The 14,603-nt window shown below is 49.5% G+C and overlaps 2 protein-coding genes and 1 long non-coding RNA gene across 3 annotated transcripts; 2 read left to right on the forward strand and 1 right to left on the reverse strand.

The window, feature by feature from the left end:
• Window positions 1–2,078: 2,078 nt before the first annotated feature.
• On the forward strand, window positions 2,079–5,409 carry HOXA7 (homeobox A7). The gene is made up of 2 exons (XM_072854079.1): window positions 2,079–2,580; window positions 3,619–5,409. Exons 1-2 carry the CDS (start codon window positions 2,205–2,207, stop codon window positions 3,900–3,902), a joined length of 660 nt encoding a protein of 219 aa, XP_072710180.1. The 5' UTR covers window positions 2,079–2,204; the 3' UTR covers window positions 3,903–5,409.
• A 31-nt stretch (window positions 5,410–5,440) lies between these two features.
• LOC140648301 (uncharacterized) lies at window positions 5,441–10,699 on the reverse strand. The gene is made up of 3 exons (XR_012041166.1): window positions 10,471–10,699; window positions 7,899–7,998; window positions 5,441–6,694 (listed from the first exon to the last, which is right to left on the reverse strand). It is a non-coding gene; the product is annotated as an uncharacterized lncRNA (long non-coding RNA).
• On the forward strand, window positions 9,949–14,482 carry HOXA6 (homeobox A6). The gene is made up of 2 exons (XM_072854091.1): window positions 9,949–11,323; window positions 12,642–14,482. The coding sequence occupies exons 1-2, from the start codon at window positions 10,888–10,890 to the stop codon at window positions 12,899–12,901; spliced, it is 696 nt and encodes a 231-aa protein (XP_072710192.1). The 5' UTR covers window positions 9,949–10,887; the 3' UTR covers window positions 12,902–14,482.
• Window positions 14,483–14,603: the final 121 nt, after the last annotated feature.

Here is a 14,603-nt window from a genome sequence, read left to right on the forward strand (position 1 = left end):
CCCGCCTCGAGGATTATTTTCAAAGCCTATGAGAATATTGCGGTGACCGCAACCTCGCAATCTGCGCTCGCTCGCCGTTTCCTCGACTGGAAAAAATACATTCGAATGAAAAGCGCGTTTTCAGGCGCGGGGATCCAGCCTGGTTTTGTGTGCGACAAAACGAGAGATTTCAGAGGCTGTGGCAGAGGCAGCGTTATGCCTAACACGCAGAGGGTGGGGGAAGTAAATAAGGTGGCGGGGACCCATGTCTGGAGGTCCTTTTAAGATTTATTCGGTAAAGACTTTTTGAGAAATCTGAAGGGCTGGCAGGGAAAAAAAAAGCTGAAAGCAAAATATAAAAAAAGGTGGCGGCAGTAAACACGCACACGCAAAGAAAAAGACATAAACTGTATTTCTGCAAATTGTACAGAATGAGAGCGCTCGAAATACAACGCCCAGCTAATCTATTTGGTCCTATGCTACCCATATTTAAGTCTAGACATTGGTTATATTTGCTGTTTCTTTCTTCTTGCATCTTGGTATGTTGTCACCAGAGGAGCAATTTATTGGTCTAATGTCATCCACTTCAGCCTCTTTGATCTTCTTAGTCGTCGTCTTGTTTGCTTCGCATTCGTTTAACTTCTTGGGCCTTTATTCCTTTCCAGCAGCCTCTTCTGCCGGCGTGTTTCCACATCGCGACTGCGACCGCAGGGATATTGTCTAATATTGGCGAATCGGAAGAAATAACCGAAGGGGCTCTTTCGCCAGCTTCTCCCTTACGCCTGCGAATAATAACTGCGTTTTCACGTACTTAACACTTGGCAAATCCCTACATACAGCCGCCACATTTGCATGCTGTGAAGCACCAATATCTCAGGGATCTGGCTTTAGAGAATTTACTTGCTTCTGTCAGTAACCTATATTCATGGGGCTGCAATAACCGCGCATAAAGAGTCCCAAAGGGTGCGTGTGTGTGTGTGTGTGTTGGAGGTGTGTTTGGGGGAGAGGGTGTCCCACGTTTACAAAACGTAAAGTTTAGGGTCCGTGCGAAATATCGCCAAGAACAATTTTAAGTGGTGAGAAAGTCTTTGTACACAGGGCACCAAACTATAATTGAAAGGAGAATTTCCGGGGCAATTCCATTGTGCTCCTTCCAGTTTATGATGTGCAATACAGGCAGGCAGTAAAAGCTGTCTTTACCAGGACTCCCTGTCTGAGGGAAGGAAACTCATTTTACGATCCGTTTAAAGGAAGGGCACGGTGCAGCATCCTCAATGGAGAGCCATTCGCATTGTTGGGGAGCCCGGTGTTTAGAAAAGCAGCAACGCTCCCCGTCATCTGAGCGTACCGCTGCCGCCACACGCTTGGGACTGTAAGGTATGCAGGGCGGAAAGGTAAAAGGGGCGTTAAACGGGCGGCTGAGATTTGAAGCCGCTTGTAGGCGATTCCTTCGACGCCGGGGGGGTCTGTTTTATTTTGGGGGCTGGGTTGGGGATTTTTTATTTTTACGGCGTTCAGAAAGTTGAGTCCTTGCGTTTATGGTTTTTTCCCTCATTTTTGGTTGTGTTTACGTTTGTTTTTTTTTTCCCCCAGGAGGGCGACCGTCTTCTTTTCCCAGGGGGCAAGCCGGCGGGGCTCATTCCCGGGGAGCGCCTTGATTTTCAAGGCCGGGGGCAGCCCCTCGGGGCCGGGGGCGGTGCGGCGGGGCCCGGCGGCCGGGGGGGGTACCCCCATAAACCCTGCTGCGGAGTTCCCCCCCGCTTCCTTTCCCTGCGGAGAAACCATGGGCGGGCGACCAGCAGCCTGCCTACGGTTTATATTTTATCTCATTTTCGCAGCACCCCCCGGCCCGCCGGCAGGACCACATGGTGTCTGCGCGTCCCCGGGGGCCCACCGCCCCCCTGCGCAGCAGCAGCGGCGCCGCCGGGGCGAGGGGCGGCGGCGGCTGGAGGGCGCTGCCGGGCGCGGTGGCGGCGGCGGCGGCGGCGGCGGCGGCGTCCCCGGCCCGTCCATGGCCGGGCACCGGCGGGCCGCGGCCGGCACCACCTGTGAGGCGGGCGGGGATTGGCGGGCGGCGTCATATGACCGGTCACGTGCTCGAGGCAGCTCAGTCCAAAAGAAAATGGGGTTTGGTGTAAATCTGGGGGTGTAATGTTATCATATATCACGCTACCTCGTAAAACCGACACTGAAGCCTGCCGGACAACAAATCACAGGTCAAAATTATGAGCTCTTCGTATTATGTGAATGCGCTTTTTAGCAAATATACGGCGGGGGCTTCTCTTTTCCAAAATGCAGAGCCTACTTCTTGCTCCTTTGCAAGCAACTCCCAGAGAAGCGGCTATGGACCGGGCGCGGGTGCCTTCGCCTCCTCCATGCCCGGCTTGTACAATGTGAACAGTACCATATATCAAAGCCCGTTCTCTTCCGGATACAGCCTGGGCTCTGATGCCTACAACCTGCATTGTTCCTCTTTTGATCAGAACATTCCCGTCCTCTGCAATGAGCTAACCAAACCCAGCTGTGAGAAAGCGGAGGAAAGCAACCTGCACAACCAGGCTGAGCCTAATTTCCGGATATACCCCTGGATGAGGTCTTCAGGTAGGGGCAAGCGGAGAGGGCTCGGAGCTGTGGCAGCCAGGCAAAGCGTGTCGCCAGAATTACTGTCAGCACAGCCTTTATGGTTTTAATTATAGCCGAGGCGCCATTGCGTAGAAAGCCCGTGGCATTGTATGTAAATGAGTATCATAAAACTTTTTATTGCCCAATTAATGGGTTCTAGCCTCGTAAATTTATTTAACTCCATTTGCTATGGAATTTTAGCATTGAGTTGATTTGCGCTGTTTGCTATAGAAATGTGGAGAGTTGGCTGCGGGCTCCCAGAGCCCCCTCGGGTAAGCGTCTCCCCTGCCCTCTGCCGAAGTTGGGCAAAAAAATCCCGCTCGCTGGGGAAGGCGGAGGGGAGAGGGGCGTTCAGGAGCGGGGGACGGGCTGCTGAGGACTTTGCCAGCCCACGTTGCCGAGACGTGCCACTCTCATCCCCCCCTGCCCTTTCCACGGAGATAAGGATCTATAGAAATGTACTAAACAGGAAAACGGGGCGGGGGGGGCGGGGGGGGAGAGTGTGTGAAAAAGGAGAGCTCTCTTCTGGAGCTAAATGCGATGTATTGTTTACGGTCCAGGCGGGGTGGGGTGGGTGGGGGGGGTGAAGGGAGCCCCCGACATTAAAATAAAATAAATACAGCCCAGCCTTCCAGCTTTTTATTTTCCCTTGTGAAACGCGAAAGTCTGGAAGGTTTTAGGGAAATACATCGCCTGGGGGGAAAGTTCCTCCTCCCAAAAGCAATTTCCTCCCCCACCTCCTCTCCTGAATGCTTTCTCTCCACTTCTTCTAGGTCTCGAGCAACTTAATTTTTGCCCTGCCTGAGCAGGGCAGGTCGTGTGGCTGAAATGTCTTTGTTAGGGCAAAGTGGGGGGGCGGCTGGAAGTCAGAGAAGGGGATCATTCGCTCTCGCTCGGCCGCTTTTTGTTTGTTTGTTTGTTTATTTTAAAAATAATATCAATGATCAGGAAAAAACCCTAACAGGAGAAAACTTTCCTCTTCTTGCCTAACTCCTGGCCGTGTGTGCCTGCTTTCAGGTCCAGATAGGAAGCGAGGGCGCCAGACCTACACCCGCTACCAGACCCTGGAGCTGGAGAAGGAATTCCACTTCAATCGTTATCTGACTCGGCGGCGGAGGATAGAGATCGCCCATGCCCTCTGCCTGACGGAGAGGCAGATCAAAATCTGGTTCCAAAACCGGAGGATGAAGTGGAAGAAGGAGCACAAGGAGGAGAGCTCCAGCACCCCGGCTCCCAACGAGCCCACGTCAGCAGCAGCCTCTGTCGAGAAAGTGGAAGAAGACGAAGAGGAGGAGGACTAAGGAGTCCCACTCGAGGAAGCGATCTCTTAGTATAACGTATGCACATGACAGTTGGAACAGCTCCCTTTAAAGGAAAAAACAAAAAAAAAAAAGAGAGAGACTCACTGTTTTTATTTAAAAAGAAAAAATCGGTTCCCTTTAATAATCGTCTTGCAAGCGAGCGTTTGCAAACATGAAAACGTTTCTTGGGGTGGTTTTCCAGCCTTCTCTCCACTCTCCCATACTCCCCAAACCTGCCCTGTGCCGAACCTTTCGGTAATATCTCCTAAGAGCATCCTACAATCATTTCTTTTTTCTTTCACCCAAACCTGGGTGGGTTTGTCCAGGGGACATTTCAGTGGGAGAACTGCTGCTTGCACAGATAGTAAACCGTGACCTTCCGAAGTAACTACCTGACTCAATAGTCCCAATCGTGTAAGGGGAAAAGTGCATTAGGCTCACATTAAGAAAAACTACCTAATTTTTAATAAGTAGCTCTGCACTTCTCTGTTTTTTCTTTTTTTTTTTTAATTATTGTTAGAAAAGTATCATAACTAACAGCTACACTAACAAAAGGTTAAACAGCAAGTAAGGGGAAAAAAATAAGATGTTCCACAAACCACTACAATCTACAGCAATGATTTGTACTACCTATTTTCCAGACTACCTATATATCTTGCTCCGCCTACCTATCTTCGAAAGTATACTGTATTTTAGTAGTCAAAAGAAGATAACATTAGTAATGTGAATCGCAAAATGCTTTTAGAAATGTAAGTGTAGTTGTTCGAAAAGCACGCATCAATAGCTTTGGTATAGAATTTGGTACCGAAAAGGCTGAATATATTTAAATTTAAAATAATATATTTATTCCAAAGCAATTATAAATGAAAACCATATGCTGCAATATATCTTTGTTCTCGATTCTGTACTATTCCGAGTGAGGAAGCAAACACACGCCAATATTGTACAAAGAGGTTTAATATCTCCCGTTGGCTTCTACCTTCGGCTGCCTCTGCTATAAAGGCTGTTTTCTTCTTCTAGGTTGATCTTACTTAATATAGCGGAAAGTGTTCTTTGAAAAGTGAATTTAAATGACCATGTAACCACCTTTAAAAAAAACCTGTTTGTCCTGATTAGCCGAACGTGTTAATATGTAATACCGTGAATTTTCCTACAATAGCAGATACTGTATATTTGAACGATTTTTTTTTTTTTTTGTCATTTATATTCGTCTTGGAGCTCATTTGTAGGATCATGTCATAAATTGGGAAGTATGTAATTAATTTGGAAACTTTGTAGCATGATGTATTGTAAGAACTCTGTATAAATCCGTCTTGAAGGTTTGGCTAAAGTTTATTCAAGAATTGTATGTTACAATGTGTTTCGATGTGTTCGTTGTGAACATTTGGATATGCCGTGTAAGTATTGGAAGTGGAAAAAAAAAAAATGTCTGTGAACTCTCTTTGGAAGTGATACCGTGTTCAAGTATCTCCCACGATAAATGTGTTTTATGTTACACAGAAAATAAATATGCTTGTTGACAATGAATGGTGTTTCTTTATTAGGGGAACAGTTCGAAGGAAGCATCAAAAAATAATTTACACAGACAAATAAAGAAATTAGACCATATAAATCTTTTTTTTTCCGTAATCAGCAAGAAAAAAAATTCCAAGGTGATGAATTGATAGGAATCAGTCAATTTCTCTATCTCTACTTCGTGAAATTTTTTTTTTTTTTTTCCCCTAGCGCAGTTGATTAATAAAGCGGAAAGCTTTCTGTCTGGGAGGGCTTCCTTCCACCGTGTGCCCTGTCCTCTTGCAATCATAAACCCAGTCCAGGCGGCCGGCGATCAAGCCGAAATCGCATGCGGTGACATAATATTTGGTAATGAACAGAAAGTGCGGTGTGAAACTTCCAAGTGTAAATGGTCTGGTCGGGTACGTCTGTGGCTTGTGCGTGCGGCTTTCGGGGGGCGGGGGGCATCAGGGTGCCATCGAAAAGGGGAAAAATCGCCCCGCTTTAGGAAATGTATCAGTTTTTGCCAGGTACCACGTAGCGCCAAGGAGCTCTAATATTTTAAGTATTTTTTTTTAAATAATAATTAAAAAAAAAAAAGCTCGCCCGCAAAGTCCCTTTATTCGGCCGGGTAAATATAGGTAGAAGCAGAGCATCATTTGCGCAGAAGTTCCCTTTTTCTGCCACACTCCGTTCCTGGTCAACGTACTAATTGTAATTTTAATAAAATTAGTACAAACTCCAGGTCTTTTAAAAAACTCCAGGGCTGCCTCTGTGGTAAGATGGCGCCTCTCTAAGACCTGCCTCTTCTTAGTGATGAGGAAAAGGCCATAAATCCGTTGTTGTTTATGAAAATTTACAACTTTGCAATACAACTTTATGAGTTGTTCGGTTTTTCCATTGGTCGTTGTCGGTCATGTGGATGGTAACCGTGAACATGAACTTTTTTATAATTTCCCTTGCGAGAATAGAGCCGCATTCTTTTGCTGAGCTCTGTCCTGCTTCGGATCTCTCTGGCTTTCAATCCCCATTTCATTTGTTCTTTGTAAGGCAATAGTGAACAAAGTGTGCGGAGGTTCGGCATAAGCAGCCGCCTAGAACACAGATCCGGGATGGCAATTTCCAGTTCCCCCGCTGGAAGGTGTGGCATATTGGATTCAAAGCACTGGCGTGGCAGATTTTCAACTTGCAACCTGGCTAATTTCCTGCTTCTTCTGGCACCAAAAGGAGGGCGATTCGTCTCCTGTGCAGCCAAAGCGACAGCTGTCAAAGTCGCAGGGGCTCCTGTGAGCCAGAACCTAAAAGGTGAGAAATGTATATGACACTACTGTAAGCAGGGAAACATGGTTTAATACGTTTAAATATTAGACATGTGCAATTAAACCAAATGGAAATGTTACCGGCCAAAAATAGAGGTGGCTGCAGCTCAGTTGATTTCGACTTAACCAGTGCATGCAAAAATATGCCTAAATAAAATGTCTACTTTCTATTATTTAGCAAGGAAGCCGTGGATTTTTTTTTCACGAAGTTTATTTCTGTTTGCATTTGCCAGGGGTTGCTGTGACATTCAGGTTATTTTCTAAGAATTCAGGTTTGCAGCATCGATCCGGGGGGATTTTTTTTTTCCAGCACGAGGGAAAAAAAAAATTAACCCCCCCCAAATATTATTACTTTTTTTTATTTCGCAGCATTAACTTAAAGTTCATTCGCGGCAGCTGCAATTTGGATGCAATTTATTTTTTACTATTACAGAAAAAAAACACCGGTCAGCACAATGTCTCCTGCCTCTCCCGGCATGTCCAGGGGAAAGGTTATTTCTAGACGGGGGAAGCAGCGCGAATCTGTCTTTGATTTTCTTTACCAGACCAAGCGCTGCCTGCAAAACCCCCGTGCCCCGCCGTGGGTCCGTCGGAACAGCGTTCCCGGCGCTTTCCGGCGTGGGTAGCTTGCGCGCCTCGGCTGCGCGGAGCGGGCTTTGCAGCGGCTAAACCGATTTCGGCGCCGGAGACGGAGCTTTTTTCGCCCTTTCTCTCCTTGTTGTGACTGTTACGGTGCGGCGCTGGGGCGGGGGGAGCGGCGGCCGGCGGGCCGGTGCCCCGCGGTGTGTGCCGGCGGGGGGGGCGGGGCCCCGGGGACGGCGTCCCCGAGACTCCCCGCCGCCGCCGCCGCCGCCCGGCTCGGCTCCCGCCTCCTCACGGCGAACGAGCGGCTCGGAGCGCTTTAAGCCTTGGCCCCGGCTATGCTTGTGCTGCCGGGTTGATAAAGCATTGCATTTGCATTGCATTGCGGTATCCGCCGGACTGGAGCTGCAGTGAGCGCCGGATTATTTATTGCGGGGCGGCGGGTGCTCAGTGCTGCCACGGCGTGGCGGAACGGCGGAGGCGGGCGCGGAGCGGCCCCCGCAGCCCTGGGAAGGGCAGCGCTGGGAGCCTGCGCTGCTCGGGGGAAACCCAAATAAGAGACCAAAAAAAAAAAAGAAAAAGAAAAAGAAATCCGGCCTACCTTTCCTACGGGAGCATCGCAGCTCGCCCCTCCGGCAAGATATTCCGGCAGGGTCGGCTCTGCCCCCTCCCCTTCGCTTGTACCTCGGTGTGTGTGTCAACTGTAAAATATCACAGTGGGAGCTGGCTGGGGAGGACCCGCCCGCGTCCCCCCGGCCAGGATCCCGGTACCCCGCCAGTCTAAACAACGGTTCGCCTCGCCCAAACTGTTTGGATTAGGAGCTATTAGTTAAAGCCTGGTTTTGGTGACGCTGCCGAGCGTGAGAAGGATTTGTAAGTGGTTTTACATACGAGGAGAAGGAGGCTTTTAAAGCTTAAGAGGGCAACAGCCCCCGCACCTGTATCCGAGGGTGGCCGGGGCTGCCGGCCGTGCTTTCGGCGGGAGGAGGAAGGCGAAGTGCTTGGCGGAGGCGGTGCTGGGGGTGCGGGGAATTCCGAAAACAAATAAAAGGCGGATGAAATACGTGGGTATCGCCAAGTGTGACTTTGTTGCGGTGGCAAAATGCAGGCGGCTGGCTTTCTGCTTTACAGGGGGGGAAATGGTGAGGGGAAACTGCTGCGAAGCGTGTCCGAGCAGGGCATTTCCCCGGCAGAGCTGGGGGGTCACAGATTATTGTAATTCGGGGTTTTCTGGGGGTAGGGGGAGGAGCGGAGAGGACGTCTGAATGTGACCGAAGCGGAGATTGCAGTGCAGATTGTATAGCTGTCACTGTAACTACTCTAACACGACCCAGCCAGGCAAACGTGCGCATTTAATTCCTTTTAATATTACGGGATCAACGAAGAAATGTTTTCGCTGCCTGCGGTCGGGCTTTCGAAGGTTTGAATTGGACGCAAACAATAACTTGAAACAGAGCGAAGAAACAAAAACCAAAAGAGAGGGGGAAAAAAATCAGTCTGTAGCCGATGCTATAAAATGTAAATATATCCAAGCTTGGAGCGATCTTTTTATTTTGGTCCCTGTGTGATGGATTCAAACAAAAGACCGTCTGGCCACAACTTTTTAAAGTAGGGCCGGTGGGTTTCGCTTGTCCCGAGTATTCATTTTTTCACGGTGCGTTTTCGTTCTGAGCTATGTTGGCGAAAATCTGCCCTTTTAAAAACCTCTTCGTATTTAGCGTGCTGTGTGCTTGTTTGCTGGTGTTCCCTCCTTTTTTAACTCTCTTCGCACCGAGTAAAAAAAAAACTTTTTCTGGAGAAGGCTGGCTTTCAGGAAACACACGTCTCTGAAATGACCTCCCAAAGCATGCAGCTAGTAAGTTGCAATTCTACCAGGTGTGTTTATGGATTAGCTGGGCTGAAGAGGTTAAGGAAGTTGGGGGGGGGGGAGGAAAATTGGAGGCAATCAACATCTGAATGTGAAAGTCCAGCTGAGACTGTGAACAATACAAACTATTGTGGAGAGATGTTTTAACTCACTACTGTTTTATAGGTATCGTAATCTGCCCCCGGAAATGAGACAAATAGTCTCCCAACAGCAACAAAACTCTCCTTTGAAAGCTACTTTAGGAAACGGGGCTCGTACGAATGTCACCTTCCGTCAGAGCGCGTTTTAAAATTAGGCTGCTCAGTCTGTTGTAATGGGCACGGATTATGAGTAAACTCAGCTTGGAATGAACAAGCTCCTGTTATCTCCAGGAACTGCAGGGTTACGGCTGAATTAAAAGTCTCTCAGCGAATTTCATCAGCACTGTTACTGGTGAAACTGTTACTGATGTTACTGTTACTGTCCCTGCCCTGGGCCAAGAATTATATTTCCGCTATGGGGTAACTGCCATGTTGAAAAATGAAGGTGGAAATGTTTGTTTCATGGTTTGGGGTTTTTTTTCCCCCCCTCTTAAAGACACACATCCGCGTTTAATCAAATTATTCGGAGCAACAACGAAAGCGATTGGCTTCTGCTGACTCATTAGCCGGGCTGTATTAATTAGGAATAGTCCTACTGGCTCGGGTTTGAATTTGAATGTTTGATTCCCTCGGCTCGACTCCGGCGGGGGGGACTCGGGGAGAAGAGACACGTGGAACTTTATCTGGGCTGCTCGGGGGGCGCCGGGAGCCCGCCCAGCCCTTCCCGGGGCCTTCTCGGGCCCTTGGTGCAGAAGAAAAATCCCCCTCCCGAGAAGGCCACCGTTTCCTGCCCCGGCCACGACCTCCGCCTTAATTACGGAGGTGTTCATTAAGATGCGAGACCTCTTCCACGCAGGACGCGTTAGCCTCTCTCACAAAAGCTGGGTTGAGCTCCGGGGCGGGCTCCCCGAGCTCCGAAGGGAAGCCCCGGCGGAGGGGCGATTTCCGAAAAAAAACCGGCCGAAAACTCCTGGATGCGCTTGTGGCAACGCGGTGGGAAGGCGGAGAGAGGCCGGGCCGCCCCCCGCGCGCTGCGCGGCGCTCCGCTCCCCCCTTCACGTGCTCCCTCCGCTCCAAACTTTCCCTCCGCGGCACCCACCGCCTCCTCCCTCCGCCGGAGAGCCGGGGCGGCTCGCCCACCCTGCCCGCGGGGCTGCGCAGCTCCCACGGGGGCGACGCGCCTGTCGTGGGGCCGCCGACTTTTGCGGGGGCCCCCCTCCACACACCTCCAGCCGCAGGGGGGGGGTCCCCGTCCGCCGCTGTCACACGGCCCGCGCCGCCTGCTCCCGCCGGGACTCACGGCTGTGATTATTACTGCTATTATTATTATTGGAATCTTTTTCCTCCGGAGGGGCGGTGCCGCCCCGGGGGCGCGGCCGGTGCCCGCGGCGCTGCGCGGCGCTGCGCGGGGCGGCGCGGCGGGGCCGGGGCTGCCGGTAAGTTGGCGGCGCGGTGGCGGCGGCCCCGGGGGAGCGGGCGCCGCGCGCGCTCCCATTGGCCGCCCCGCCGTCAGCTGCTCCTATTTTCTGCTGTCGCTTTTGGCGCTCGGCCATCCAGAAACAAACCACTTCGATGACTCCTAATAGTTATCGCCAGATGTACTAATACACAACAAATCACGGTCCGGGAGAGGGGGAGAGCAAATGAGTTCCTATTTCGTGAATCCCACTTTCCCGGGGAGCCTGCCCGGGGGCCAGGACTCTTTCCTCGGGCAGATCCCCCTTTACCCGGCGGGCTATGATGCTCTCAGGCATTTTCCGGCTTCGTACGGGGCAAGCAGCCTGCAGGACAAGACTTACACCTCACCTTGTTTCTACCAACAGTCCAACACCGTCATTGCTTGCAATCGGGCTTCCTATGAGTACGGAGCCTCTTGTTTTTATTCGGACAAGGAAATTAGTAGCGCCTCTCCCTCCGGCAGTGGCAAACAGAGGGGGCCCGGGGACTACCTGCACTTTTCTCCCGATCAACAGTACAAATCCAGCGGCGTCCAAGCCAAAATTGTAAATGACGAAGGCACCGACCGGAAGTACACGAGCCCTGTTTACCCCTGGATGCAGCGGATGAACTCCTGCGCTGGTAAGGCATTTCGATGCAATCAAGGGCGGAGGGGGGGGGAGGAAAAGTTTCTTTCCCCAAGGTTTTTTTTTTTGGTTTTTTTTTTTTTGGTTCTTAGATAAAGTCCAGAGTGCTGGAGAGACACGGTTCCTGCAGGGCAATGTGTAACATGAAACCTTCCCAGGTTATTTTAGACCTGGCACGTTGGCACCCTGGGAAAGGTGTCCGAGAGCCCAGCTTGTGCGTTCACTGGTGAAAGTTACTGGGGAATCCTTAGGAAGCAGGCAAAAAAAAAAAGAAAAAAAAAAAAGAGCAAAAAAGGAGCAGGGCAGTTTTACCACTCTCCTAAAGCCACCCCAAAGCTTCTACTCCGCTTCTTCATTGTCAGAGAGCGATGCAGGGAATATGCCCTCTGCACTGAGGATCCAATGCATTTGTGGCACATTCCTCCTCGCCCCCCTCCCCCAGCTCATTAGCCTGTAAGTATTGGATATTGAGAGCACGTTTCTGGGGCCGTGGGCGCACTTCCATGGCATCGCGGATTTTCTCTGACTTACAAGTGAACTTCACAGAATTGAACTATTCTGTCCAGGAGTCGTGCTGGGGGGGGGAGGGTTGTGTTGGGGTGGCACTTATTTTTAATAAACCTCTAGTAAGACGTTCACTTCCAGTGTTTGCTGATGACTCCCCTCCTCTCCCCTCCCGAGTTTTGCTGGACTGTGGGTAGCATTTCTTTTTTGGAAAGTTAAACTTTTAGCAAGACCATTCTGATGCTGCTTTGCCTTCGAGGGCAATAAATTCCGGAGCAAATGGCAAAAGCTCTTTTATGATCCTTAGCTGATGTCTATAATTATACTTAAAATTCAGACCCTCTGTAGTAACAGCCATGGCAATAGAGCGTGTTTGTGTAAACACACCCGCATATGCGTGCACACACACACGCACACACGCGTGCGTGCAGCTCCTCGGATCGCACACGTGTGTGTGTGCGTGTGTGTGTGCGTGTGTCCACACGCAGAGGGTAGACACCGCTCAGCGCTTCACACGGGTGCTACCTACTTCGCTTTCCCTGGGTCCACCTTAAAGCCTCTTTGTATCCCAGTTCCCCCACTGCCGTCAGCACGCTGCACATCCGCATTTACAGCTGGTCAGGCAGGAGAAAAGGAAAAGAGGGACAAAAAAAGCAGCCTCCAGGAAACCAGAGCAGGCACCCCCCTCACCCCCCCACCCCCCCCCCGTGATTGTGCCTGCAAAAGGAGGCAGAATATACTAACCGCTCTTTCTGGTCTGAAATCACTGGGCCCTGTCCAATGCGATCGTTTTGTCTTTACTTCTACAGGTACAGTATATGGAACTCATGGGAGACGAGGGAGGCAAACTTACACCAGATACCAAACGCTAGAGTTAGAGAAGGAATTTCATTTTAACAGATACTTAACCCGAAGACGACGTATTGAGATTGCAAACGCTCTCTGCCTTACTGAACGCCAGATTAAAATATGGTTTCAAAACAGGCGGATGAAATGGAAAAAGGAAAACAAATTCATAAATTCCACACAGCCCAGCAGCGAAGAAACAGAGGAAAAGTCAGGGGAGTAGAACCACGTTTAATAAACGCTACCAGGCCTTTCCTTAGCACTTACAATTGCTATTATTATTTACCTTGTGTTCCTTCTGCTACTAAAATCCTATAGGTTTGTCACACTCTATTAATTCCCAAAAGGCTTGGTTAAAAGATGTACATTTGCAATCATCTGTGACTTTCTTTAATCTATGTGGAAGTCCTAGCTTTCGAGCTACAGGCACGTATGTATATAACCACCTTTCCAAAGCGTAGATGGTGTTGCTTAAAGTATTAGAGAAATGGCCCAGATTTTAAAATATTTGAGGTGAGCATCTGTGTGTGGGTGAATGTCCCTGGTATGTCTGTGTGAGAAGAGATAAGCGAGTGATTTTTTATTTTTTATTTTTTTTAAGTAGAAATGTTCATACTGTAGAAATACGAGAGATTTTAGAAAATCTTGGGTTTATGTTTTTGCTAACTCCTGCTACGCCGGGCCGTCTCGTTATGCTGTGGTTGGGAGCTTATGGTCTGCAGGGGAGAAAAAAAAGTTTTACGCATGTATAAGCTATTTAAATAGCAAAAAGAAGAAAAAGCCTATAAAAAAATCGTTGTATAAAACCTTGGGTATAAACTTGCAGTTAAAGCGAAGGTGAATTGCAGGGAGATTTTTTTAAATGCCGCTAAATTGCCTAATCTGCACTACTAGTATTAAAATAAAAGCTCGGCGTTAAACTTCAGGGGAAGCGGGGGAAGAGGTTTCGAAGCGGGCGAATTTCTGTGGTTCCCGTTGAGCTTACACTGAGATTTCGGCGAGCTCAGCTCTACACTGAAGGGGCTTTGAATTATGGACTACATTTCTTGGGGCTTCGGGGGCTTGGGTCGATCTTTCTTTCTTTTCTTTCTTTTTAATTTTTTTTGTTTTATTGAAAGAAAAGTGTCTGTCATATTAACTCGGGGATCTTCCTCCCCGCTTTTGTGGTATCTTAATTCACATTCGCATTTCTTAGCACTGGAAAAAATAAATAGATACTCTAAAGAAAAGTAGCTGCCATAAAATGCTTCCACTTTGAGTTCTGTGTAAGTGAAATAAGCGCAGCGAAAATATTAATATATACGTTGTACCTCTCTGTATTATATTGTGCGAGTGTGGGTGTGAAGCTGTGTACAAATACACTTGTGTACGCATCAAGGCTCTTTTGTTTGGAAGGCAGCGCAATTTGGGCTACCGCTCTAAATATTTTAAAAGCCAAATCTGGAAAATACTAATGCAAAATGGCTACCGCCGCATTTAGTGTCTGTTGTTTTTTTTTTTTTTTCCGAGAGGCGGAAAAATAACGGCGGCCGTACAGCCGCCCGGAATTTGACCCCCTAGTTGGAAAAACGCTGCACGATATTTATCTTTCATAGGTACCTGCCATTTCAGATCTGCGGGACCCGGGTGCCTCTCGAAACCTCCGGTACGGGGAAAAGGGGGGGGGAATAATATGTGTGTGTGTGTGTGTGTGTGTGTGTGTGTCTGTGTGTATATATATAAAAAAGGGACATGAGGGTTGCCAGCTTCCGAGGATGGATCACGTAGGGTTTGAGAACTGCTGCAAATAAGCCCCGCACGGCGGAGAAAGCGGGCACAAAGCGGAGCGCTCCCTGCACGCCGGGCTCCCCGGCGGCCGGGGCGGGGGAGCAAGCCCCGCCGCCCCGCAGCCTCGCCGCCGGTGGCGGAGGCGGAGGCGGCGGGCG

Source organism: Ciconia boyciana, chromosome 2, assembly GCF_034638445.1.
Source record: "Ciconia boyciana chromosome 2, ASM3463844v1, whole genome shotgun sequence".
NCBI lineage: Eukaryota > Metazoa > Chordata > Aves > Ciconiiformes > Ciconiidae > Ciconia > Ciconia boyciana.